At 56.2% G+C, this 24,843-nt stretch overlaps 10 protein-coding genes and 1 non-coding gene across 11 annotated transcripts; 5 read left to right on the plus strand and 6 right to left on the minus strand.

Annotated features, from left to right (window-relative positions):
- Window positions 1-422: 422 nt before the first annotated feature.
- Window positions 423-3,261, minus strand: B0I36DRAFT_242229 (SNF2 family N-terminal domain-containing protein; the record flags this gene model as incomplete). The annotated part of the gene is made up of 3 exons (XM_046149889.1): window positions 423-652; window positions 718-2,353; window positions 2,416-3,261. The coding sequence occupies 3 exons, from the start codon at window positions 3,259-3,261 to the stop codon at window positions 423-425; spliced, it is 2,712 nt and encodes a 903-aa protein (XP_046012584.1).
- A 1,449-nt stretch (window positions 3,262-4,710) lies between these two features.
- B0I36DRAFT_362707 (cysteine dioxygenase type I) lies at window positions 4,711-5,474 on the minus strand (the record flags this gene model as incomplete). The annotated part of the gene is made up of 3 exons (XM_046158695.1): window positions 4,711-4,835; window positions 4,917-5,166; window positions 5,262-5,474. The coding sequence occupies 3 exons, from the start codon at window positions 5,472-5,474 to the stop codon at window positions 4,711-4,713; spliced, it is 588 nt and encodes a 195-aa protein (XP_046012585.1).
- Window positions 5,475-6,078: 604 nt separating this feature from the next.
- On the plus strand, window positions 6,079-6,759 carry B0I36DRAFT_115774 (uncharacterized protein). Its single transcript, XM_046147960.1, has one exon. The coding sequence runs from the start codon at window positions 6,217-6,219 to the stop codon at window positions 6,697-6,699; it is 483 nt and encodes a 160-aa protein (XP_046012586.1). The 5' UTR covers window positions 6,079-6,216; the 3' UTR covers window positions 6,700-6,759.
- A 2,938-nt stretch (window positions 6,760-9,697) lies between these two features.
- B0I36DRAFT_362708 (uncharacterized protein) lies at window positions 9,698-10,719 on the plus strand (the record flags this gene model as incomplete). Its single annotated transcript, XM_046158696.1, has 3 exons — window positions 9,698-9,716; window positions 9,821-10,037; window positions 10,092-10,719. 3 exons carry the CDS (start codon window positions 9,698-9,700, stop codon window positions 10,717-10,719), a joined length of 864 nt encoding a protein of 287 aa, XP_046012587.1.
- Window positions 10,720-11,215: 496 nt separating this feature from the next.
- Window positions 11,216-12,048, plus strand: B0I36DRAFT_115814 (uncharacterized protein). The gene is made up of 2 exons (XM_046147962.1): window positions 11,216-11,559; window positions 11,632-12,048. Exons 1-2 carry the CDS (start codon window positions 11,318-11,320, stop codon window positions 11,915-11,917), a joined length of 528 nt encoding a protein of 175 aa, XP_046012588.1. The 5' UTR covers window positions 11,216-11,317; the 3' UTR covers window positions 11,918-12,048.
- A 391-nt stretch (window positions 12,049-12,439) lies between these two features.
- On the minus strand, window positions 12,440-12,917 carry B0I36DRAFT_115811 (uncharacterized protein). The gene has a single exon (XM_046147961.1). The coding sequence runs from the start codon at window positions 12,799-12,801 to the stop codon at window positions 12,532-12,534; it is 270 nt and encodes an 89-aa protein (XP_046012589.1). The 5' UTR covers window positions 12,802-12,917; the 3' UTR covers window positions 12,440-12,531.
- On the plus strand, window positions 12,572-12,663 carry B0I36DRAFT_t79. Its single transcript has one exon. It is a non-coding gene; the product is annotated as a tRNA-Arg (tRNA).
- Window positions 12,918-13,260: 343 nt separating the features above from the next.
- Window positions 13,261-15,003, plus strand: B0I36DRAFT_219110 (uncharacterized protein; the record flags this gene model as incomplete). Its single annotated transcript, XM_046149009.1, has 3 exons — window positions 13,261-13,661; window positions 13,731-14,784; window positions 14,872-15,003. Coding segments are annotated over 3 exons (1,587 nt in total), but the record flags the coding sequence as incomplete, so codon positions are not given.
- Window positions 15,004-15,703: 700 nt separating this feature from the next.
- Window positions 15,704-17,881, minus strand: B0I36DRAFT_383825 (uncharacterized protein). The gene is made up of 2 exons (XM_046160974.1): window positions 16,301-17,881; window positions 15,704-16,219 (listed from the first exon to the last, which is right to left on the minus strand). Exons 1-2 carry the CDS (start codon window positions 17,418-17,420, stop codon window positions 15,945-15,947), a joined length of 1,395 nt encoding a protein of 464 aa, XP_046012591.1. The 5' UTR covers window positions 17,421-17,881; the 3' UTR covers window positions 15,704-15,944.
- A 3-nt stretch (window positions 17,882-17,884) lies between these two features.
- B0I36DRAFT_322754 (Nse1 non-SMC component of SMC5-6 complex-domain-containing protein) lies at window positions 17,885-19,211 on the minus strand (the record flags this gene model as incomplete). Its single annotated transcript, XM_046153888.1, has 1 exon — window positions 17,885-19,211. A coding segment is annotated over one exon (968 nt), but the record flags the coding sequence as incomplete, so codon positions are not given.
- A 959-nt stretch (window positions 19,212-20,170) lies between these two features.
- B0I36DRAFT_242113 (uncharacterized protein) lies at window positions 20,171-24,592 on the minus strand (the record flags this gene model as incomplete). Its single annotated transcript, XM_046149881.1, has 4 exons — window positions 20,171-20,874; window positions 20,930-23,168; window positions 23,337-23,481; window positions 24,288-24,592. 4 exons carry the CDS (start codon window positions 24,590-24,592, stop codon window positions 20,171-20,173), a joined length of 3,393 nt encoding a protein of 1,130 aa, XP_046012593.1.
- Window positions 24,593-24,843: the final 251 nt, after the last annotated feature.

Below are 24,843 nucleotides of genomic sequence, written 5' to 3' on the forward strand. Positions count from 1 at the left end.
GCCAAGTGAGAAGTATGATGGTGCCGTATCGATTTTGAAGAAGCAGTTTATCAGAGCGGGGAAAACACAATCGTTCTCTCAGTCTTGGCCCATCAGCAAAGCAACGAACCCGATCGCATCTCTTTCAATTTAACCTGTTCTACGTCTTCCGACCTAGGACAATTCCCAATAAATACACCTACGAACTCGTCCAGGTCAAGTTTTGAAGCAAATGCGACCAAAAAGTGGCTCAGCCAGTTTGATTGAATCAAATTATCTCGCTCCTTGGGACGCCAGCCTTCGCTAGACATTCTATCTCTACCGCCTTTCCCGTTTCGTTGTTTCGTGTTCTTCTATTCCGCCCCTAATGCCTTCTTTACAGTAGCTTACAATTATCGATATCGATTCTTCTGTTGTACACTCGGTCTGCTCTACCATCAGCCTCATCCTCCAAGCACCTTCCTGACATCGTTCAAAGACACTTGTTTGGTCTGACCCGTCGTGGGCTTGTCCCGGAACGCCTTGCCGACGAGTTCTCTCTTTTCTGCTTGGATACCGAGCACGCGTTCTTCTATCGAGCCTTTCACAATGAGGCGCCATATCCTGACCTCCCGGGTCTGTCCAAGTCGGTGCACACGGGCCACAGCCTGGTCTTCCGTCGCAGGCGCCCACCCTAGAAGCAACTTTGAGTCAGTGTGGTGTTATTCATGATGTGGCACAAGCTGTTCAAGCACTTACAGCTATCTGCTAGGATGACAGTGTCTGCAGCAACCAGATTCAGGCCAACACTGCATACACTAAGACTTGCCAAGAGTACCCGGCTCTCGGGGTCTTCGTTTAGTGAAGTGACAGCCGAGTCGCGCTTCTCAGTTGTCATTGACCCATCGATACGGCTGAAGCGGAAATTGTTGGCTCTCAAAGTATGCTCAATGATGTTCAAGAACGATGTCCACTGCGAGAAGATGACAACTTTGGATTTCGGGTCCTTCAGAGTGATCTGCAGCAATTTCTTGATTGCCTCCGTCTTTGAGCTTTCCGTTTCCGCGTCATATGTGCTCACATTATCTTCTGGGTCCTTGAAGCTTGGGTCGAAGTCTACGACCAAGTCTGGTGTCAGATGTGTTCGACACATTGGGCACGCGGGCTTCATGGCGATTGCTTGTGTGAGGCACTTCTTGCAGAATATGTGCTTGCAAGCCGTGATGACAGGCCCCAAATTCTCAGGAGTGTCGATCGCGTCATAGCAAACAGCGCATTCCTCTGCATCATCGACGGCTGCATGAAGCGCAGTTTGGAGGATCTGCAGATTTTCCTCGCTGAATTGAACAACATTCTGGTCATCCAGCAAGCTCAAGATATCCTTGACACGGTCTCCACAAAGCGTCCAGTGGTTGCAGAGCTGCCTCAGACGCAGGAGCCTCTCGAGCACGTTCGCGAACCTCATCTTCTGGCCGTGCTCGGACCTCGCCTCGTACTCCTGGAGTGCGCCCTTGGCTTGCGAGAGCATAGCATCGTACTTGACTTTTTCGTCCTTGTTGAACTCGACGTCGAAGATACGCTCAGTCTTTTCTGGCAACTTGAGATCGACGAAGCCCATGTGTTTCAGTCTTCGTAGGCACAGATCCCGACTGAGAGCTTGAAGGAGACTCTCAGCCTTGCGGTACTCTTGAGAACTGTCTTCGCCTCCAATCTCGCCCTCGATCGGCCTGCCAATGACGGTATTGAACAGCATGGGGTCCTCGATGCCACCACTGATACGTAGGAACCGGAGAAGAGACTGGAAGTCCTTGAGCTTGTTCACGATTGGTGTTCCTGTGAGGACCCAGCGCGACTTTGCCTTGAGGTCGTATGCGGCCTTTGCGCACGTGGTAGTGGGTGTGCGGATGATGTGGCCTTCGTCTAGGACCACTCGGCGCCACTCAAGAGAGAAAAGTCCATCTTTACGGGCAGACTTGAAGTCTGAAGCAAGCTTGCCATAACTGGAGATAACGATGTCATGATTGCGGAAATCTTTGGCGGTGTGGTTACCACCTCTATGATACCGCAGAATGCGAGGTGTGTGGTTTGGGTGGACGTGTTTGAAGACCTGCTCCTCCCAATTGCTCATGACGCCCTTGGGTGCTATAATGAGCGTGGGACCTGGCTGATTGCTGCTTTGTGACAGGATCAAGCTAATGATCTGGATGGTCTTGCCAAGTCCCATATCATCCGACAGAATGCCACCGGACAGCAAGGCCGGCTTTTCTGTCGTGGTGAAGCCGGTGGCAAGATTCAAGAAATGGCCACGCTTATCCCGCTTCCATAACTGAACGATTTCGTTCGATTGCGGGGACGGAAGTTGAGGCTCTTCCTTAGCAATCATCCACGCCAAACCCTGGTGATTCATTTGGTGAGCAATTCACGCACACCAGTTTAATTATGACAGAGGTCTCTTACCTGTAGTTGGTATGGCAGTAGTTTCGAGTGGATTGCCAGAGGCTGCTCCGCCTTTGGAAGCTGGGACAATGTCTCCTCGTCCATGGCAAAAGTCTTTAGAAGGTCCGACTCTGTGCGAGCGTCCAGAGCCTGCGTCCTGCCGAGGAGATCCTGCAGCGACTCGTCATGCTCCTGCTGGGCCACAGTATCGACGGTGCTGCTCTTGAAGCCAAGCTTTGCGGCCTTCTTCATTGTCTCGGCTTGCTTTCTCGTGTTCTTCATGTCTGTCGCCTTGAGGATTTTGTCGGCCTTGAGCTTGTCCTCGAGTGTGAGTCGGTCAGCTGCGTTGCTAGTACCGTAGACGTAGACCCGGATGGGACACTCGAACGCCCCCTTCTCGCCAGTAAGAACGCCTTCGATCACGATCTCATTGTTGTCAATATAAGGTGCCAACTTCTTCACGAGGGTGCGGGGTAAATGCCCAATCTGCCGACGCATGACGTTATCGATGCGAATGGCGTTCGGATCATACTGGTTGTTGGCCTCGCGGCGGCACAGAATCATCTCTCCGGGAGTCACAACTCCGTGATAATATCTGACGCCGACGATCTTGCCCTCGAATGAGCCGTACAGCTCCATCTGAGGGGTGTTACTGTCGTCTGCCTGGGTCATCGTGAGCTCAAGGCTGTCGTCGTCATCATCAAACGCACTTCGAGCGGAAGAAGATGGCACACCACCGGCCGGATGCGCCGGTCCACCATAGTTTGGTGGTGATATTTGACTGGTGTCGTGGCGAGCATATTTTGGTTTTGGCGACTCAGAGCCAGTCAGGTCAATAACCTCGGCCGGACGCTTTGACCGGACCATTCTGACGATTGCCCGGGTGACTGCGTTTCAAAAAGAAATCCGGAAGCAGCCGGCACGGAACCTGGTGATGCTCGGTCTTTTTTCTCATGAGACGATCTGCTCTTGGCGCCTGGAAATTCAAACAGCCATTGATCCAGGTCGTCGTTACTGTTTTCTCCAGTAGAGATGGAGCGTGTGCAAACTCGAGTGTGGGCTTAATGGTCTTGTGGTAGAGGACGCTCTGGTTATGGTTTCAGGAATTGAATGGCAAACGCGATAGACTCCAAACGCGTGGAGCTAAAGTCAATCCAGGGACGCGTGGGCACGTGCTTCAGATCTGCCTAGGACCCGAGTCCTCCTGCCCAGCAGCTGCCAATCGCTCCAAAAGTGTATGCTGTGCTCGACAGTAAAACGAGGCCTCAAGATGCGACAAAGTATGTTTTCTTATTTGGAGAGCGGGCGATAGTTCGCGCACTTCTTGGAGCGTATAAGTGATTTCGTCCTAGTGCAGAGTGGGCAGGGCAATGCTGGACCATGCTAGCCATCGCATCCACTTTGGGCCTCACTTACATCACGAACTGCAGTCCATGGAGCATTCAATGATGATCCACCCGCCTTGTGGCGTCTTTTATTTGTCAAATCACGCAAGTCACGTAGGAAATCTCAGAAGCAACCACTGGTTGACTCGCCGGGCGGCGGGAGCACGAATGGCTCCTGGAGAGGCGCGCGTCCTGCCATGAGTGCCGCCATGCATGCTGGCATCGAAAGACTGGCAAATCTCCGCCGCACGTTCGTGGAAGAGCCTCCAGCAGCCAGAAGGACACACCATTGGGATACACTGTGCACAATACCTGATGGTCCGGACGACAATGCCTATTGTTGGCGCAACTAAAGTGCATGTGCATCATGTATGTGCATGTGGGTGTGTAGGCGCGGCTGTCGTGATCATGTCACCGCCGGCTTCTCGCCAATGGCGGCATGGCGAGCACGGTAGTCGGCGAGCCGAGAGCCTGGTGTGGAGAAAGCAAGTGAAAATGGCGCGGCTGCAACCCAGACAGTGCTGTACACCACCCCGCTTTTTGAGCCGCTGAAAACGGCTGCCCGGGTCGAGCGATTGCGTGCTCGACGCTAGTGGGGCATTTTCATGGTGTGATGGATAGTGTGCAGCTTCATAAAGGCCCAGCACCCCGGAGAGCAATATGGGGTACGGATCAACGACATCTGCTCGACGACACGGATGATTTCTTCTGGTTCATTGTTTGGGCAGAAGCAAAGTTGGATCTATACAATCTACGGAGCTCAAAATACGCCTGCCCCATCGGCATGGGAAACTCGGATGCCCAAAAACGGCCACTCGCCTCCGCCAGAATCCAAAGAACAGCAAACAGCACGGGAAAAACACAGCTTGGCTTGCTGGAAACAGACCAAAAAGACCAACGACATGGGGGAGCAACGCCTCATCACACGGCTTCAAGCTTTCGCCAGCTTCTCGCCAAACGCAGAATAAAAGCCACACTTGCCGACATGGGTTTTCGAGCCCGTGGTGCTATTGAAGACATGGCAGCCATGCTTGGCCACGTTTGGGGGTGTGTACACTTTTTGAGCCAAGTCAGCATGGGATCTTCTTCCTCCTTTGGCACGGGCAACTCCATGACGGACAGCAAAGGTCGACTTACGGTGTAGCGAGACGGCATAATCAGTTCCTTGGTTCGACACGCGGTGCAAGCCGAGTTCGTCGGCCATGTACGCAACCTGGTTCTTGCTGTGCACGACTTCCGACTTGACCGCCATGGGCTTCTCTTCGTCCCCATCTGGGAAGTCATATCGTGTCTCGGTCAGGTCACCGTGGAGAATCTTCATGACGCAATGAGCGTTGCCGTGGTCATGGATCGGGCTACCTTTGCCAGGCGTCCACACGAGGACGAGCTGTTGGTCAGATGGGGACATGGTCAGCAAGCGTTGATCTTGGGACGGAACTGTCTTCTGCGACGTCCCTCCCCCTGGATACTGGGTCAACCTACCAGGTTCGCCTTCCCGTTGCCTTCGTCGACGAGGTTCCTCGTGTACGGCATGTTGGGGCTTGACATGGCGTACTTGCGCCACTCATCCACGTTGGAAGAGTACCGCTCCATGAGGAGGGTAAGGTCTTCGACATCGACGTCCGCCGAGTCTATCCCGGACGAGGGGCCGAGGACATCCTTGATGTCTGCTACCAGTCTCTCGAAGCTGTTCATTGTGGAGGATGTTTCTTTGCAAGGTTAAGCCTTGACGAAGCTATTGGTCTTTGGATGGTTGGTGGTGGATGGCTGGTCGTGTAAGTGTGTGGTGGTTGATGGTTGCTGTCGTTGCTAAACACCGCAGGTCTTGAGGCTGTCTCCGTCTCTTGAGGAAAGCTGTCAAATTCAGATCGTCCGACGCATCGACTGAGCAAGCGGGGGGCGCTTGCGTCTGCTCTTGAATGGCGGTGTCGCCCCTTGAGCAGGAGCCGGCGAGCCAAGCCAGGGTACGACCGGTCGGCCGCCTCCGCTTTTCGCGCTGCTCATCACAGTCAGCCCAGGTCTCCGTCTACGAGCACGTTTTCGCCGTGTGTAGTGTGGCATTGCGTGTCACACGCCCGTCCCGATCGAGCCACGCTCGCCCAGAGAACCCATGGTCCATGCATGTCTGGCGAACCATTGGGTGGGAAGGAAGCCGACCCTAGCCTTTTGCGTACGAGATGTGGGTTCTCAGTCGCCTATCTCTGTGGACCAGGTACCTCAACAAGAGCGGAACAGCCGGCAGATGCGCCAGAAATCATCAAAAGGGAACGCGGGAAAAACGCTGGCAAATGGCACGAAGACAGCCTCGAGCGCACGAGCAGCCGTTCATCGCGGAGTCCCCGGTGCCAGAGACCTACGAAGGGCATATTTCGAGAGAACATGGCAGGCCAGCATTGACGAGAATTGTCACTTGTCTACATGCCACAGATAATTCGGAATGCACGAAGTGGGGCGACGGTGTCGGAGAGGGGCTGGCGCTAGGGCGACAACGGCTTACGCTCTCGTAAGAGCAGCTCCACGACACGAACGAACTTTGTTTGCGTGGTACCTGGCGTCTCCTGGCCGGGAAAAAGACGAAGATGCGTTCTCAGGGAGAATTGCGTCATGCTGCCCTCTCTGGGGAGGCTTGTCTGGTTCTCCAGACTTGAATGATCTTTCTGCACTGCACGTGTCGCATTGCTGGCCTTTTTTCAGCCTTTTCCTTGCTCGAGAGTGGAATTCTCTTGGCCTAATTACGCTACTCTTTATCTGCGCCGGCGTCGGAGCACGACCAACTGGCACAAGCAGTGGGTCTTCCCGACAAGGCCGCCAGATAACGAAGTACTCGACCTGTTTGAGCAGCCTCGATTTGCGCAAAAGTCATGCGGCCACAGGGATCAGACACCCTGAGGGACGCTGGGCAAAATGTCGTCGTACGTAAGTCTCAGGTAAGTCGCGGATAGCATATGCTGCTGCTAGCTACTGCACCGGCGTTTTCGCATTTCATCACCTCTGCGACTGGCACAGGTCACATGCTGTAGTAAGATTACGTAGCCCAGTGCTATCTGGTCCCGAGGCCCAGTCCTGAGTCTCTACTAGATTCAAAAATCAGGAACATGAAAAACACCGCCCAGGTGCTCTTACCCCTGCTGATGCTGTCCGTCAGACATGATCTGCGCATACTCGTGACCCACACGCGCAATGTTCTGGAATGCCAGATGGATGACACATTGATGGCGCGCATGGTCGTCCTTTTCCAGATGACAACGCTGGTTTGTAAGGGCTGTGTTCGGACTGTCCCTCTCATCTAGGTGTACATCTAACGTATTGCCTGTGAACAGTTGCTCGCAGACATGGTCCCTGTTTGGTAAGCGCCATCGATACTGCTCGGGGGATGTAAAGCCAAGAAGGTACTGTCAAGACACCGTGCTTCTGGTCAGCACCTCACCAGACATGCAAGTCGAGCGACCAAAGCCGAACCCACGGTCAAGCCGGGGGTGCCCTGATCTCCCTGGTCATGGCGGCTCGGGGGTGGTGCAAAGCATCGTTTGCCTTGACAAGGACAGCAAGGAATGTATAGTGGTTCTGGTGCAATCGCTGAGATGAATGGCGTGCCCAGAAGGGCTTACTTATGTTTCAAGATTGCACAAACTGAATCTGTTTTCGTCGACGGAGAATAGACGACGTGCGCCGCGTGGATTCAATTGGGAGAGCGCATTACTACAACGACGCAGGATCAGAGCAGAGGCAGGGGGGTGCCATAATTATGTGTGTCTTGAAGTTTCCCGCCTGAGACCGACAAGCGGGTGATGACGCTGGTGCCATTTCTCAATTCCATTGCGCAATCACTGGTGCTGGGTCCCGGGCTTTCGTGTTTAGACCATGGCCGGAGAGTGTGGTTCTGGTTGAGTTGTTGATAGATCCAGTGTTGAGGACCTGCCTTGCCGTTGTAGTAAGCCTACAGCTGCATGCTGAGAAATGTGAAGGCGTGCTTGCTTGTGCAGGGGAGCCGGCGGCTGTTGCACTCGGCTGTCGGACAGCGGCACATCAACGACGGCTGGCTAAGGCTGGCCTGTGGCCTGTGGCCCAAACGAGGCCGGCTTCGCACTCGATTGTCATCGGCTGGCTCGCCTGTTTATGGAAGGGAATGCTTGCTTAGATGCGCCAAAGAAAAGCGTTGTAGCTTGTGTGATCAGCCTTTGTACAGGCACGGATGCCCAGATGACTGTCTGGACTGCACGATTCCTAGGCCGGCGGGTTTCACAGTGTGCTTTATTTATTTACCTTATGGTAAGTATCCATGCTGCGTGTACATGAGTAAAATGGGAGTTTTCATCACCGCTTCTCTTACGCATCTTGAGTGTGCCTTTGTTCTTGGTCATTGTGGGAATCACCATCAAAATTGCAAGATTCCGAACGGTTCGAGGCTCGGCAATGCAATATCGACCTGTAGATGGCTTTATGCTTACACACCACAGAACAGTGTCACCTCCTCAAAGGCCTTGTCTCGCAAACGAGAACAGCTGGTCAATTGCATGGAATACCAAATTAGTGCGAGATGCCCGAGAGCTAGTGAAATCTCATCAGCTACTGGAATCGAGCGGGTTTTGAGGCTGGTGTCTTGTATAGAGCCTGGCTGGCTGGCTGGTCTCGTCTCCCAGCCGTCGACTTTGCAAGGAGCACTCGGAACCAGCCAGGATGAAAAGTATATTCGTCTCGCCCGGATCACAAGAGCAGATACTTGTGAGCACATAGAGGCTATGCGCTCCTGAACCTCGAATCCTGACTGCAGGGGATCCAATCAACATCACACTTCAACTGGAGAAACAAGTCCGTTCAAGTCTCAAAGCTCTCGCAGGCCCCGAGTGTGGTGTGGAGCAAGCTCCGGAGCTTCAGTCCGGAATGCTGCAGGCCAACCATGGAAGGCGGCAGGGGTTTCTGGAGCCCTGTCTGACCCACGCCTTGGACCGATCTAATATTCCTGAGCCCGCATGCACCCGTCAGGCAGGCTGGAACTACATGAGCCATAACAGACTGTACTGTGTGTATGACTGGAGCTCCGAACGGTATGGCATCGTGCCATTCCTTCGTGAGCATTGCGCCTATCTTCAGACGCGCTCTTGCCGATCTGTTGCTTTCTTCTGAGTAGCCTGTGTGGCCCGCCTCAGTCGTGGCTGTGCTGTCGCCTGATGCTCGCATCTCGATCGTGCATGGGACGTTTCGCAAGTGTGGCACAGGGCTCGTAAGCCAAGACGTCCCACGGCCAGCCAACCCCTCTTTGTGACTCCAAATAGAGTGCTCTCCTGGCACTTGCTCGTGCCGTGTTCTGGCAATGCTGCTTGTCGTGGTCAGTAGTCAAGATTACACAAGACAGACCTGCCCATAGCCTCTCGAAACAACAAGCACTATCTGCAAGGTGTGCTGCTTTTCTCACCAGGTCCGACGGCTGACGGGCACGAGATGGTACGCAGCGGCATGGCAAATGCATCGCATTTAGTGATCAGCTAATACTTACCACATGATAGTTTGCTCTCCCCGCAGATGCAAGCTTTTGCTCCGTGCAACGGGGCGCCCTGCCAGAGGCACTGGCGAGCCACTGAGGGCACGGATCGACGTCACCCTCTTCCCCGCAGTTTGCTGCAGGCTGCCCAACTCGGCAGGCCGGCCGTGCTGCAAGCCAGAGGCCGGCGCAGGGGTGCTGCCGCCTGCCAGGCCCTTTCCACCTCGCCCACTATCGTCATCGTGCTGCCATTTCAACAAGAAGCTTGGTCCTGTCTCGTCCAACCATCCTTTTAGCTCGGGCTTTAAAACGTCGCGTCCGGTGCTGCCTTGAGCTTTTGTCCCTCCATACTCTTAAAAACGCCAGCTTTGCCCGAATAATCGACCGTCACTTGACAGCTCCTACATTTCGTCAAGGAAGCCCGTCCTCACTGCCCGTCATGGAGCGCATCCACCACAGTGAGTTTCACCTTTGGTCCGGCCTGGCTCTGGATTCAGGCATTCGTTTCGTGGAGAGCGCCGCCAAATTTACAGAGAGTAGCTGACATACATATCTGCCGTAGTCAACCCATTCGCCAAGCGCGACGAGCACAGCAAGAACACCATCATCACCTACAAGCTGCTCACCATCATCACATGGCTGCTCTCCGTAGTCGTCTCCTTCGAGTACACGATCAACGACCCGCATGATGGCCCGTACCACCGCCGGTCGATCTGGAGACAGAATGACCACTACCTCACGGCATTCCGTATGAACCACATCATCACGACCATCTACTGGTCAGTTGGACGGCCATCCCACATCTCAAAGTAACTGCTGACAGTTGTTCCCAGGCTCGCCATGTTCATCCTGCAGGCCATCTACATCTCCCACCTCTTCTCCAACACCACTGGCCGTGTCAACGAGGCCTGCTCCGTGGGTAGCCACTTCATTCTGAACAACCTACTCCACTTTGCCTGGGTAATGCTGTTTGTGCGCTCCTTCTTTGGGCTTTCCGAACTCATCCTGATCCTCAACTTCATCAACCTGTCCTCACTGTACTTCCGCCACCCTGGATATGCGCGCTTCATCCACACTCCCGTGGTTTCTGGCCCGCTTGCGTGGACCTTCGTTGCCATCTACTGGAACGGTGCCATCATGGTCCACCATCCGGAGGGCCTCGTCGCCCGCATTTTCGGCAACATCTTCATCTGGTCCATCCTCGCCTATGGCTTGTTCTTTATCGTCTACTACAAGGATTACACAATGGGCTTCAACCTCAGCGTCTTGTCGGCCGCCATTGGTGTCGCCCAGTTTTTCCGCCAGATCATCGCCTTTCAGTGGATCTTTGCATTCACCATCATGGCTGTCCTCTTTGTTGCCACTGTGGTGATTGCCATCCCTGCAGCCACTGGCCGTGGTAAGACCACCCCGGGTGCTCAGACTGATGCAGAGCGCGCCCCTCTGCTCGCCGACAACTAGAACACGGAGACTTCCCTGTTCAGCATCAATTTCAACATCGAGTCGCCGAGAGCTTCTTCAGGGTCAGAAGAGCTTTATTACACCCTGCTGCCGGTAATACTTTGGTTCAGCATCGATGTTTTAATTCTTCCCAATTCTGTGCCAGACGTCGTCCATGGCCATACTCCACTCTCGGCGTTAGGTTCGTCCTTACCACCAGTCACAGCTCGTGGCTGAAGAATTGCTGTTATGCGAGATAGTTGAAATCAATTACCCAACTCATGCATGATGTTTCGCAAGACTCCGCAAATTACGTGCTGTATGTCATGACCTGAGCATGTCGAGCGAGTATGATCTCTCGCCCGTACCTTAGTACGTTTTGTGGTTCGCTGTAGACAGAAGAGCATGTGCGTTAAGCCTTGAAGGCGCCTGCCCAATTAGCGCCGTTTGTGCTAAAAGTAAGTACCTTGCAGCTTCCAGTGGGCGCGCCTTCCATTTTGGAGTGCACCACGCTTGCTCGCTGTGCAGCATCAGGCGAGAATCACTCAAAGGCTTTCACTCGCCGCTTTCCTTCATCCGCGTATCCCTCCCTTTCGCCTCATTTCTTACTCGCGCCAACATGCTTCCATTCGCCATAGGCAATGACATCTGCCATATTCCAAGAATCTACAAGATTCTCAGCGCCAGGCACGGGTCCAGGTTCGTTCACAAAATCCTTACACAGCAGGAGACGCAGCAGCCCAGAGCCCGGAGTGTGCTACAATGCATTCTGGCTCCCAACCAGGATCCCATTGACCCAGTCACTGTTGGCTCTGTGCGTAACGAAAAGCTGCGTCGAGCAGCCGAGTACATGGCTGGCAGGTCAGTGCTTCTGAACCAACGCATGATTGAATTTATGTTAGACTCCTTGCTGACATGCAGCACGACCTCAAGGTTCGCAGCGAAAGAGGCAGCTATTAAAGCCCATCCTCAGCATAGCCTCACCTATCATCAGATCGAGATACAAAGGATGAAGGCTCATGTCATGGTGGCCTCACAGGCACATAAGACTACCGGTAGCCCATCCGAGCATGACCCCGTATCCAGTGGGCCACCCATCGCCATCATCCACCCTGGAGATGGCCAGCCATCAACCTCAGCCTCCGTCAGCATAAGTCATGACGGCGATTATGCTACCGCTGTATGTCTCGGGTTCCCCACGAGCTCGAACAACCCGTAAGATTCATTGCACCCAACCGCTGTGAACACCTTGATCCCACCCGCAGCCGGTGAAGGTCAGCCGCTGCATCTGCCGAGTCCTCAACTCGACCGAAGGATGCTGTGGCATCCCATTTCATGTACCATGAGAACACAGAATGCATGTTGCGCATTGCAATCTCGCAATCATGGCCCAAGATATGTCGACGTACAACCACCAGTCCTTATCTCCAGCGCCTAAACCGATGTCCTTTATTCCCAGTCAAGGCAACCTGCAAAACCCATGAGCTACGAGCTCGCCCAAAGAAAGGCTCCTGGACAACCCGGCTTCACTCTTACGCTGCGTCAAAAGCGCGGGGGACATCGAGGCGTCCCTTTAGAGGGTTGCATTCGGAGCAATATACCAAGACAATGCCAGCCTGCGACATCGCTATGGAGCCCCTCGATCTAATACAAAGTGTGACTGCCCGAACCAGAGGTGTTCACTGGTGTCCTTGAGTATAGTTTCGGCCTCCCGCGGCCACGGTCCTCTGGGGGCCAAAGGGGTTGGTTGTGGACAGACCTCGATCACGTTCTGGATTACTTGGATATTATGTCTATATGAACCACAATAAAGCCGCCCTTCACTCCAGGGTACTAGCATTGCCAGTTCTCAGCATCCAGATGGATCGATCGAGACTGCTTGGCGCAATGGTAGCGCGTCGACCTCCTATCCCATCTGTGGGGTTTGAAAGTCGAAGGTTGCGGGTTCGAGTCCCGTGGTGGTCGTTTGCTTTTTGCCGGTGCTTTGTACGCAATCTTTAAACTTCTGTCTTCTGGTGTGTTTAGTCTGGGATCTTGAGACAATGTACCTTCATTTTTGAGCGGACATCTGATATTGCAGGCCCTTTCGGTAAGCTGCTGCATACGTTGAGTTAAGAGGTCGGCGGTCGATTGAGAACGTACAAGTACACCAAACTACAGGGCGCGTGGGGGCATGCTGGCACATGCTAACCTCGAGCTTCGGACATAAGAATGACGACGTTGTGAATATGGCAAACGAGGCGAGAAGACGCCCTCGTGAATTCAATCGTGAGGAGAATGCCCCGATATGTAGCTGCGGACTGCTGCGTGTTCTGAAAAGTCGTTGAATTGTAAAGTGGGCTGGGTGACCAAGACTGGTCAAGTCGCCCCGACGCGTTAAGCTGTTTGCCAAAACTGTGGTCAACCTTTACATCCGTCTCCCGCAACTCCCATGCTGTGACCGGCTCAATCCACCGTGCCGCCGCCGCCGCCGTTCTCCCACGACGGAGCTCGCATACGATGTCCGAGAGCAATGAAGCCGGCTCGCGCAAGGGCACTCCTGCTCTGAGCCCGGCACCGCCCAGCTCGCTCCCGCAGAAGCGCGCGCTCAATGAAGACGACCATATGCCGCCCGTCTCGTCGCCTCTCAATCCCAACCCCAGTTTGGAATCGAAACCAGCCAGGCTACAGTCGCACGACGAACCGAACCCGCCCGGAAGGGACAAGCCCTCACGGACCAAGAAGGAGACTCTGAAGAAGCGCGAGTCCAAGGGCGGAGCTGGAGCTGCGGAGAGCACTCGCGGCACACCGGACCCAAAGGGAGGCAAGACCTCACCGCCAGGTGAAGCTTCGCCATTGAGATACAAGCTCGCCCCGCCGAAGCCCGGCGACTTTGAACCAGCTCGCGAAGCTTACCTGGTCCACCACCATGACGTGCCCGCGCCGGACGGAAGCACGATCTCGTTCCACGAGACCTCTGAACAGTGAGGACATACCCCCCAACCTGGCGGATGTCTGGCTGCAAAGACCAAAAGCTGACAACGAGTGTACAGTGTGTACAACAAGAAAAATTTCCATTACCTGCATTGCATAGCCGACCCGACGTTTCCTTCTTCCTTCTACTACCGCCAGACCGAGCCCGCGCCCTACAATGCGCACATGAGCTTCGAAGATGCCGCGACACACATGTACTTTGACCCTGCGGGCCGCCATGTGACGACAGACAAGGGATTCCGGATGGCTCGCGCGAACGTCGCTGTGCGACAAGGACGATGGTACTGGGAGTGCAAGGTCACGAGGGGGACAGTCAACAGCGCGGGCTCAACAACAGCGCCTGCTTCTGCTGCGCCGCGCGAGTCGCACGGCCACGTGCGGATGGGCTTTGCGCGGCGCGAGGCGTCGCTGGACGCTCCGGTCGGCTTCGACGCGTACAGCTACGGCATCCGCGACGTCGAGGGCCAGAAGGTGCACATGTCGCGGCCAAAGGACTTCTTCCCCGCAGGCGAGGAGATCAAGGAGGGCGACGTCATCGGGCTGGAGATCCGGCTGCCCTCGGAACACCTGCACCGCAAAGTGGTCCAGGGGGAGTACAACCCGGCCGTAGACCTGGCCGACGAGGAAGGCGAGGCAGCGCTACAGTACACGACCGAGGCCGCCAACATCGTCCGCGACAGGATACCGATCCGCTTCAAGGCGCACATATACTTTGAGAAGATCGACTACCACACGTCCAAGGAGCTCGAGGACCTGATGAACCCGTCGCCCGTCGGCGCCTCGGGCACCGCGGGGTCCAGCTCCGCCGAGAACCCGAACCCGAACCACCCGGTCCCCGCGCTGCGCACGCTGCCCAACTCGTACATCAGGGTGTACAAGAACGGCGTCCCCATGGGCACCGCGTTCGAGGACCTGCTCGCCTTCCTGCCGCCCGCGTCGAAGCCGCAGGCCCAGGTCGGCGCGAGGGAGGGCATGGACGACGGCATGGTGGGTTACTACCCGGCCATCAGCGTGTTTCGCGGTGGCGCGGCCGAGGTCAACTTTGGTCCGGACTTTTGGTACCCCCCGCCGTTTACCGTGGGGGCGGCGGAGGACGAGCAGGCTGCGGATGACGTCGAGATGGCGGATGCATCAGCAGCAACCGCAGCTCCTACGGACAAGGAGGAGGAGGAGAAGCAGAAGCAGAAGAAGAAGAAGAAGGACATCCCCACGGATACCCTGCGGCCCGTGGCGGACCGCTTCAACGAGCAGATTGTCGAGGATATAGTCGCCGACGTGATCGACGAGGTCAGCTTCTGGATGCAGGATGGAGCGCGGGTGGTCGACCGGACAGCGAATGGCAGCGGTCCTGCTATTTCCGGCAGCAGCAGCAGCGTGAGTGGTGGTGGTGGTGGTGGTGGTGGTGCTGCTGCTCTCAGCAGGCCCGATGGGGTGAGCGCGGCGCTGTCTAGCGGTAGCGGCGTTCGTGAGGAGATCAAGGAGCTGGTTCAGGACGACTGAAGGACTGACTGCCTGAAAATTGTCGACGTCTGGGCTTGAGAGGTGCAAGTGCTGAACCGAGGTAGCACGCAGCCGTGAGGGGCACGGGGCACTTCCAAGTGATATATCACAGCCAGTGAAATGGGGACTGGTTCATGTAGGCCAAATAGCCCTCAAAAAGAGGAAAAGACACAAAACGCAAATTGCAAAGAGCGCTGCTCTTTGCGCTTGTGCACGAGACCGATAGCACAGCAGCTCGTGAGGAGATGGTTGTGGGAGTGGCAACCACTCTCTCTACCTTTGACATGTTTATGTTTCGCCTACTACCTTTTTCCTCCCTCAATACCGGCCGCACTCCATCTATGCAGAACTTGTCGTCCATGATGTGAAAAGGCAGACGAATCCACTTTGCTTCACGGCTTACGAGGTCCACACAAGACATCTGAGCTACGTAAAGTAAATCAAGCAATATATATCATATTCGATCACAAAAGCAGACGTCTTTGCCGAATCAATACAAGACCAGAGTAATTCCCAAGGGTCGAGCAGGGTTGGTAGGGAAGGGTATCTCGACATTACATTTATCTACCTATTTTGCTGAAACCAATGCGTACAACCAATAGCATAATCCACGACAAAAGACACGGCCGGGTTCATTTTCTTCATCTTGTTTGGTCATTATCGTCATCGCAGTTGATGTGTCATGTCTGCAAACATTGCCAATGCTGATCCTGTCTCCGCGGAGCCCTCCTGCCACAGCCCGGCTCCTCGTCATCCTAGCCATCTTGTTACCATCACTTGCTGCTCTTCCCGCTGACTGACGGGCCTGCGTCGGCGGCGGCTAGTGGCGGTGGGGATAACGTCACCGTCGGACTTCCACTTGTCCCGGTTGTCGCTGTCGCCTCAGCTCCTGACCGTATTGAGGACGACGCCGGTGGGGCAGGCAACAACGGATCGTCTGGCAGCTCCTCGATGCGGTCTTTGCCATCGATTGGATTTGCGCCAGCCTCACGAGCGATACGCTCCTCGCGGCCGCGCTTATAGCAGTACCACAGGACTGAGAGGAGGACTGATTTACATGGCAACCTATGGTTAGCATATTGGTCTTTCAAAAAAACAGAATGACTTGAATGATGATAGTTGTACTTACGGAAGATAGCCACGCTCCACAGCACGTTCGTCCCAATAAACGCAGGCCAGCGCGCCTTCAGCGCGTTGACGATGCCTTTGAGCAGGCCGACGATGGCCCCTGGCTTGGTGACAAGGTCATACAGGTTCTTAGGATTGGCGAAATTCTTCGCGGCGCCCTTGAGCCCGTCGCCGGCCTCGTTGACAGCCAGGCCCTGTGCCTCGGCGGCAATGGCCAGGACCTCGGGCGCGAGCTTCGAGGTAAGTTGGTCGGGCAGCTGTGTGACAAGCTTCTTCAGACCCTTGGGGAGGCGATCAAAGTTGTTCGAGATGACTTTGTCGCGGTCCTCGATGAGCTTGACCAGATCCCCGTACGCTGTGGGCACGCCGTTGACCAGGTCCTTGAGCACCTGCGTGAACCGCTGCACCACTTCGGCCGACTCCTTGGAGAGGGAGAAGACCTTGTTGTCTCCCGACGCCGCGAGGTTCAGGTCATCGAGCACCTTGGCAACCTCAGTCTGCTCTCTGTTGGCCTCCTTGTCGGACGGCACTGCCAGGTGGTCGGCCTTGGGGCCCTTTCCCTTGCCTTTGCCATTGTCGGTGGCTGTCTTGGACTTGTCGCCCTTGCTGTTCTTGACGCGCACAGAGATGGAGCGGGGGATGTTTGTGATGAAGGACAGGCGGTTGCTGCCCTTGCCATCTGCAGACGTCGCTGTTTTCCCGTCCTTGAGGTTCTTGACATTGTTGTCGTGCTTGGCACTCGCCACGCTCGAGGCATCGCTGTCCCAGGCCAGGTCGATTGTGTGCGGACGACTGGGCAGCGGAGGGCGCGCATGCGGCTCGTCGCTTGTGTCGGCAGTGCCAGCAGCTGCTGTGGCGTCCCGTTCGGAAGATGTGAGGCGCTCGAGGAATGCTTCGTCCTCGTGGTCCAGTAGCGGCCTGCCGGGGGAGCTTGTAGGCTGCTGCTCAGAGGGCTTGGAGAAGATTGTCGGGGCGCTGCTGGCGGCGGGCGTGGCAGTGGTGGAGGAAGTGCTGGCCGGGGTGGGCTTGGCTGCGTCGTTCTTGTTCTGCTCGAGGCGCTCTCTGTCTTCCTTTTCCGCCTTGTGCTTCTTGACCTTTTTGTAGGTGAAGTATTCAAGCATCTTGACTTGGTAAGACTGCAAATCGACAGGTCGTGGACGTGAGCTTCCTTGCTGGCGGGCACGGCGAAGAAAGTCGGGTGCTTTCAAGGTCTTCTTGGGAGGAGCAAAGATGTGTAGAGGAGAGGTTGAGACAGTTGGCGGATCAGGCGTGTCTCATAATTAACAACTTCTGGACCGCAGCGTCTGGGCCGTTTAGTGATGGGATCGGGCACCTTCCAAGCACGTGCGGGCGTCTGTGCTTGCGCGGGCAGGGCAGGGCAGGGCAGGCATGTGCACCTGGGAGGCCTGCGCTGCGCGGGTGTCTGCGGGCCATCGACGTTAGTTAGTGGCGGGAGCTCCACCGCAGCCGCCATTACGTCGTTGCCAAGTGAGTGAGGTAGCCAAGCAAGTTTCCCAGCCAGCATCCACCACGACCCTGAGCTCAGCCCCGCCACATTGACCGGGATCCACACCAGCCTAGCCCACCTGCAAGGATGACGGCAGATCTACGGGGCCTATGCAGCCTGCCTCTTGATGGAACATGAATTAGAGCAACACGAACTCTTCTCACGTGGACGGAGGGCCGGTACTTTCATCCCGCACTTTGTTGTTGTAATTCTCTACATGTTCTGAAGTTGTCGTCGTTGTGTGATAGCCCGCCGTGCTGGCTGACTGCTTTCGTTTCGTCTCGCGGAATAGACAGGTGCAAAATGGGTATCGTTCCTTGGCTTCTTCCTCCCGAAGCATCGAATTGATGGCTGGTATAAATCTCGTTCATGTGTGTGTGTTCATGCTCGTCGTGGGTCTCATCGTCTTTGCACAGTTTTCCTCGTGTCCGCGCCCTTCACTCTTCGTCGTCATCTCCCTCTGGGTCCTCGTCCTCTTCATCCTCATGCATGATCTGCTCGACGAGGTTGCTATTCCTTGCCTTGCCGCTCCTCCTCCGGCCGCGTTGATATGCCTCTGTCTCTGTAATCGCCTTGGGCCCGACAAAGGACCTATGTTCCTCTCCACGAGGCCAGGTCGTCTTGCACTTGGGACACGCGCGATCCCTCCTCGTCCGCCAGAAGGCATCGTCGCAGATCTCGTGGAGTCGCATGTGGCAGTCCCGCTCCGGGCAACGCTTTCCCACGGTGACAATCTCTCGGCATGCCTCGCAGTGCTTGACGCGCCGCCATTCCCCCTCGGCGGCATCCGGGTCGTTGTACGCCTCGACCAGCCACGACCGCAGCTCCAGCAGCGCCCGGCTGCTCAGCATGTACAAGCCCTCGCGCGTCTTCTCGAACCATCCCTCGTCCACCATGCTGTGCATGACCGCCTCGGCCTCGCTCGACTTGAGCCCCTTCAGCGTCTGTGTCGGTTGCTGCTGCTGCTGTGTCGTACCATCCTCGTCCTCGTCATTGTCGTCCACCATGGTCGTGTCTTCCGACGGGGGCGGCGGTATCCTGAGCTTGTTCGCCTGCATCGAGTCCAGGCACAGGGCCTCGATCCGGGGCGTGTTGTACTTCTCAAACATGGCGTCGATCACCCTCTTGACAAACGCAATCTCCTCGGCAGAGTGCAACGTCGCGAGCTGCGTGAGCCCGTCCGAAGTCGTGTTCACCACCGCCCAGACTCGCTCGCCAGCTTTCCTCCCTCCTCCGCCTCCGTCTCTCTGCCCGCTGCGTCCACCTCCACCACCTGCAGCCTCCTCAACCCCGGCATGTCCCGCCAGCGACGTCGCGTGCTGCAGCCGCATGCTCCGGATCTCCATGTCGAAGCTCGACACCGCCGCCGCCGCCGCCGCGACGTACGACTCCATGTCCTCCATCGTCACCTGCGCGGGCTCGACCACCTCGCCCCCTCCCTCGCCCCCGCCCCCGCCCTCCTCCTTCTCCTGCACCGTGAATATCGCCGCCAGCACCGGCCGCGCCTCGGCAAAAGTCATGCTCCCGCGGGACATGAGCGCCTGCAGAAACGCGCGGTTGCCGTCCGAGTAGTGGCCCTGCACATCGTCTGCTGCTCCACCCCCGCCGCCTGCGGTATTGTACTCCATGATTTGTTCCTTTTTGTCGGTTTTCCTCTCCACCTCTAAAACTGGCACGAGCTCCGGGGGTGTGTGTGTGTGTGTGTTTGCAGCTGGGCAGATTTTGTGATTCGTGATCCGAGGTCAAGCACGGTGAGGAGTGTTGTATATGCGTCTACTTGCCGAGTGGCCCTTTTATCTGTCGAAGGTTGCGAGCGTGAATGTCCTTGTTCGCTTCAAGTCTTGGTTTGTGAAAGGGTTGTCACTCGACGACGCGTAGGATGTGTCGAGACCCCCGTGGATGATTTGGGCGTAGGTCTGTCCGGGCTTGCTCTCGTGTAAAGTCGGGACACGAGGCGCGAGGCGGGCGGAGAGCGTCGCAAGTGGAATGACCTCGACATACGGATTGAAGTGTGGCACCCGACACACTTGTCAAAAAAACGCGTTGCGGTCTTGGGGAGACGCGCCTAGACCTAGACTGAGCAGAGCCACGTAAAGTGTTCCTAGTGGGGGGCGGGCTGTGGGGCATAGAACCAGCAAGCCAGCAGAGTTGTGCAGGTGCGAGAGCAGGCTCAAGAGCGTGAGAGAGAGAGACTCGATTTGAATAAGTATCAAGTGGTCTTTCGTATATACAGACTAATGACTACACAAAATGAAGATGATGCTATGCTGGCGTGTTTCGCAATCGCGTCTGGACCGCGTGTCGAATCAGGTTTACAAAGGAGAATCCATGCCTTTCCCAGGCGTATGCATTTACGCTTCGCTTTCACAGCTCAGGTACCCGCTCCGTAGGCCGCCCACGTAATGTCGACGACCCGGCGGCTTTGCTCCTCTGATCCATGACCGACTTCAGGATCTTGAGCTTCTCCTCCGTGACCCGGATGGCTTCGGCCATCTCCTTCTCGTTCATCCGCTCTTGCCGCAGCTTCTCCTCAACAGCCTGCGGCTCAACCACTCGCATTTGTACAGGCACGGCATCAGAGCTTAGTCGGTGGTGGCCGACACGATCCTCGAGCCAATCCCACAAATCACCCTCCTCGTTTCTCCAAGCTTGATCGTAGGCGATTTGCCGCTCGGCATGGCTCATGAAGCCCAGACTGCGACCGTAGCCTGGTCCAGCCGGCCGCAGACCAAACCCAAAGAATGACGCCACAAGCAAACCAACGAACAGCCCGTAGACCACGTTGCCCGTGAATACTGGTTTAACAATGTCGCCAACCGGGCCAAGGAGGCCGTGGAGTGGTTCGAATATACCCCAGTCCGAGGCCTTCGAGGCTTGTCTTTCAGACACCTTTTGGTTCTCATTTGACGCATCCGACTGCTTGCTCTTGCCCTTCTTCTTCTTGCCCTTACCGGTTGCGCCATTCCCACCAGTAGCACGGCTGCGAGACGACACTGCGGATTTGAGCGCTGCAAAGAGGTCTTTGCAATATTGCATCTGTCCGTCTTTCGCGCCTTTCTCAATAGGGCCTGCATGGTCTGTGGTCAGCTTGAAGCCTGAGCTATGCGCGTAGAAGAAACGCACCTTTGAGCCAACTCTTTCCTGTCCATTCAATGGTGCAGTTGACATTGACGCGGGTAGAGTTGTTCTCGGCCCATGTTAGACAATATTTTGTCTTGACACTGAAGACGTTACCACTGGGCACGTCAGGATTCTGCACGGCCACGAGAACGCTGACGCTCTTCTCGAGATCGAGCGCCTCCACTGTTTCGTCGACGAGACACTTGGTCTGCTTGGGGCCTATCGGCGCGTACAGTGGCTTGATGTAGGTGTAGTGTCTTGTTTTGTTGTCGTTGGTCAGGCCTTTCTTGTCTTCCATCTGGAGATCTGTGCATTTCTGTTCGCCTGTCAACCACTTCGCCATCCAGGTGACAGACGTCGGCCCAAACATGAAGTCATAAATCTGTCCAAGAGGCGCAGGAATGACGTCGTCCGCGAGAGCGACCTCGAAATGTGTATCGGCCTCGCTGCACTCTGTAGGCGCATGCGTAGTAGGGCCAGGGAAGGTCGCGGCGGCCGAAGGTGCTGGCGCACCGTCTGCCTTTTCCGCAGACATGCCTCCGGGTACAGCCCCAGAAACCTTTCTCGTCGTAATCTTCTCTGCATCTGTGTCCGCCGAACTCAGTTCCGTCGTCTGCGTCGCCTGTGGCACGTCATCCTCATCTTCGTCCTCATCGTATATGTCCTCTCCATCATCGGAGTCGTCTTCTTCTTCGTCGTCTGTTCCCGAGCCACTGTTCGCCTCTGCTGCGATCTCATCGGCGTCGATCTTCTCAGTCTTGTCGCCGCCCGTCTCATCGCCGAGGGAGACGCCGTTGAGCGTACTACGAAGCGTGGGATGACCCAGCTTCCAGATGTTGACTATGAGATCGTACGTAGAGTCACGACTGGTGAAACTGGCAAAGACATGCTTGGCGTGGAGCGTCGAGATCATCAGACCGTTCTTGAAGACCAGCGCCGTGCTTCGCTTCTCAACGGATACAATCTCATCGAAACTCATCACCAACGTGGTTGACCATCCCAGGATATTGCTACTGAAGCACAAGTGGCCTTCAGATACATAAAGCCGACCGTGGGCCAAGATCTCTCGCTGCAGGGCACAGCTGTAGTCCTCGATCAGGTAGTCGTCATCGGGGACGCTCTTGAAGAGGCCATGGAAATCGCGGTTGCGTTTCTTGCTGGCCACCGCGAACCCGGTGAATTTCGGAGCACCGCCGCCTGCTTGCGGATTGGTGATAGAGGCGTTCGCCGCAACGATAGCTGCACCAATAGTGTTGCCCGTGGCCGATGTGGTTGCCGTACCACCAGTACTGCCTCTTTTCCGACGTCGACTAATGGCGCTGCGTATACTGCTGCTCCTCTGGATATTTGACTTGCCCTCATACAGGCTCGTTGGCGGCGTGACTGATCCAGCCAGCGAACTGGGTCGCATCAAGCTTGGCTCTTCCAGCTGGTTGCTTGCCTGAACTTCGCTAGAAACGTCGACAGGAGCCGACTCGGACCGTAATCTGGACTCGGCGGGCTTTTCGGGAAATCTCGACATGGTTGGTGTAGGAGAGGCACTGCCGTGGTCAGCGATGCCAAGCTGCTCCAGGCTCAGACCACCCGACCCAAGGGTCTTGACGGCAAGCTCTTTGCCGCCCATGTTGCCGGACTTTGCCTGTGCTGCCGATGGCACGACTTCCACCCTGTCGTCTTTGGATTGGTCGTCAAGCTTGGTCGAACTGGCCGATTTGCCTTTGGGGGTGTTGGGGCTGATGCCCGTGTTGATGGTGTTTGTGAGGGTGTTGGCAGCGTTCTGCGCGGCGGAGAAGACTGAAGAGAAGAACCCGGCGCCTGGAGTCGGAGGACCAACGTTCTCTGGAGTCGGTGTAAGAGGTGCTGCTGTGATGTTTGAAAGTTTGCTGGGGCCGATGCTTGCCGCTGAACCTGCTCGCGCTCGCCTGTGTGAGATCATATTACCAGAATGCGAGACAACGACATTGGGGAGCTGGGCGATGCGAGACGAGGCTGGGGATGAGGACACGCTATTGTGACGAGAGTCTGTCGGCGTCGGCGGGGTGTTGACAATCTCGGGGGGAAATGTCTCGGCCTGTGGTGGCGTCCGGGGCGGCGCAGATGTGTCGATGGATGGCTGAGGCCGAAAGGGGCGCAACGACTGTTTGGCAGGTGGTGCTTCTACTGGCTCGTCCGCATGGTGCTCCGGAGGCGTGACCGCCTGGGCACGGTCTGTGCTTGGTGCAATGTCGCTGCTGGCGATGCTCTCGGATGACTTCTTGCTGCGGAAAGCGTCACGGAATCTGCCCGCTGGCGACTTTGATCGCTGCCTAGCTTGGTCTTGAGGCGGCTCCAGCGCCAGCTTGGGCAGTGGTGCTTTTGAGGGGTCAGGAACGGTGTCAATGTGTGGCGAGTGATCTCCGGACCGCGGCACTGCGTCCGAGCTGTCGCCGTGATCGAGAGTCTGGATCTCCGAGAGGTGTTGGTCTTGGATGAAGGGAGATGATGTCGTCAGATGGCCGATTTGAGACGGGTGCGTGGACGGGACAGTGGGTCGCACAGAGGATCGACGCCCTGACCTGAAGGTGGAGAGAACCGCTGGTTAGGGGACTGGAGCTTCTTGAGATCGTCGTCGCGACGCTAGCAGCGCACTATGTATGGCTTGGGAGTGGGATAAAAGGATATTGCCGGTATGCCAAGGCAACGGAAACAAAGATGCGAATAGGACGAGAGATTGACAGGAGAGGAAAAGGGCGAGTCTCACGAAAGTGCACCTTGACTGGGGATACAACAGGAGGCGGGCGTGCCAAGAGGGCTTTGCGTGGTGGGGACGGGCTCCAGTGACGCTGATATGTTGCGCGTCCTGGTCTAGGCCTAGTTAAAAGGAGCTGGCCCGGAGGATCCAACAGCGTCGCATCGAGGGTCTAGGTGCAACTGCACAGACCAGCAGGTGCTCGAGCTGTGAATCCAGGTGAAAGTGTATGGGAATACTGATGTTCGTGTAGGTTCTGGCAGGTTGTCTGCCGTCATGCTCCACAGGAGTGGTTTGGCTTGTGCCACTCAGACGAGCGGCCAACACAAAGGAGTGATGCCTGGTGACGTTGTGCTGGTGGTGGGAGCGGAGGGGTGCGCAATTGCGATGGTGGCTTGTGGAGCGTGACTTGACAGCCGAGTCGCAGCTGAGACCGACGGCTCGCAACCGCGTGGTCTTACTACTCCCACACTAGCAAGCGGCTAATGCACTTACACTGCTGCTAGCTCTGTGTAGTCTGGAACCTGGCAAGCTCGAGAAGGCTCACTTGTCGCCCGGTCAAGAGTGGGATCCAGGCCCAGCTGGTAAAGCAAGTAAATCAAGGCAGAGAGCCCACAGAAACATGACACTTACACTGCTTCGTCGCCCTCGTAGCCGAATGGCGAGATGGCGGCCTCTGCGTCGTCCCCGTCAATGCTGTTGTCGTCTTCGATCAGGCTCGGCTCGCTGCCATGGGACGTGGAGAAGGAGCCTTTGCCTGCTGGGAGTTCGCGGCTGGAGGGACTCCTGCCACGCGGGCCGTCGTCGCTGCTGGCGGCCGAGTCGAGGCTCTCGCCGGACGGGTGGTTCCTGAGGCGGCGGTGGACTGCGAGCTTTTTAGGGAGCAGTTTGCTGATTTTGCTGGTGCTGCTGGAGCCGCTGAGGCTTGCGGCGTCCATGTTGCCTAGAGGAGGTGAGGTTATCGCGCTAGTTGTGCTGTCGCCGTCATCATCATCATCAGCGTGTCCAGGACAGAGTCGCTGCTGGCATGTACCCAATACTGTCGTCGCGATGGCCTCAGGACGGGGGAGAGGCGGCGCTGGGTGGGCAGAAGTGACGAGGGCTTCGCGAAAATGGCTGGTGGTAGGTTGTGGGACGGGTGTCGTGGTATGGACGATGGAAGACACAGTAAGAAGGGGGCGCGAGAATC

Source organism: Microdochium trichocladiopsis, assembly GCF_020744255.1.
Source record: "Microdochium trichocladiopsis strain MPI-CAGE-CH-0230 chromosome Unknown B0I36scaffold_5, whole genome shotgun sequence".
NCBI classification, from domain to species: domain Eukaryota; kingdom Fungi; phylum Ascomycota; class Sordariomycetes; order Xylariales; family Microdochiaceae; genus Microdochium; species Microdochium trichocladiopsis.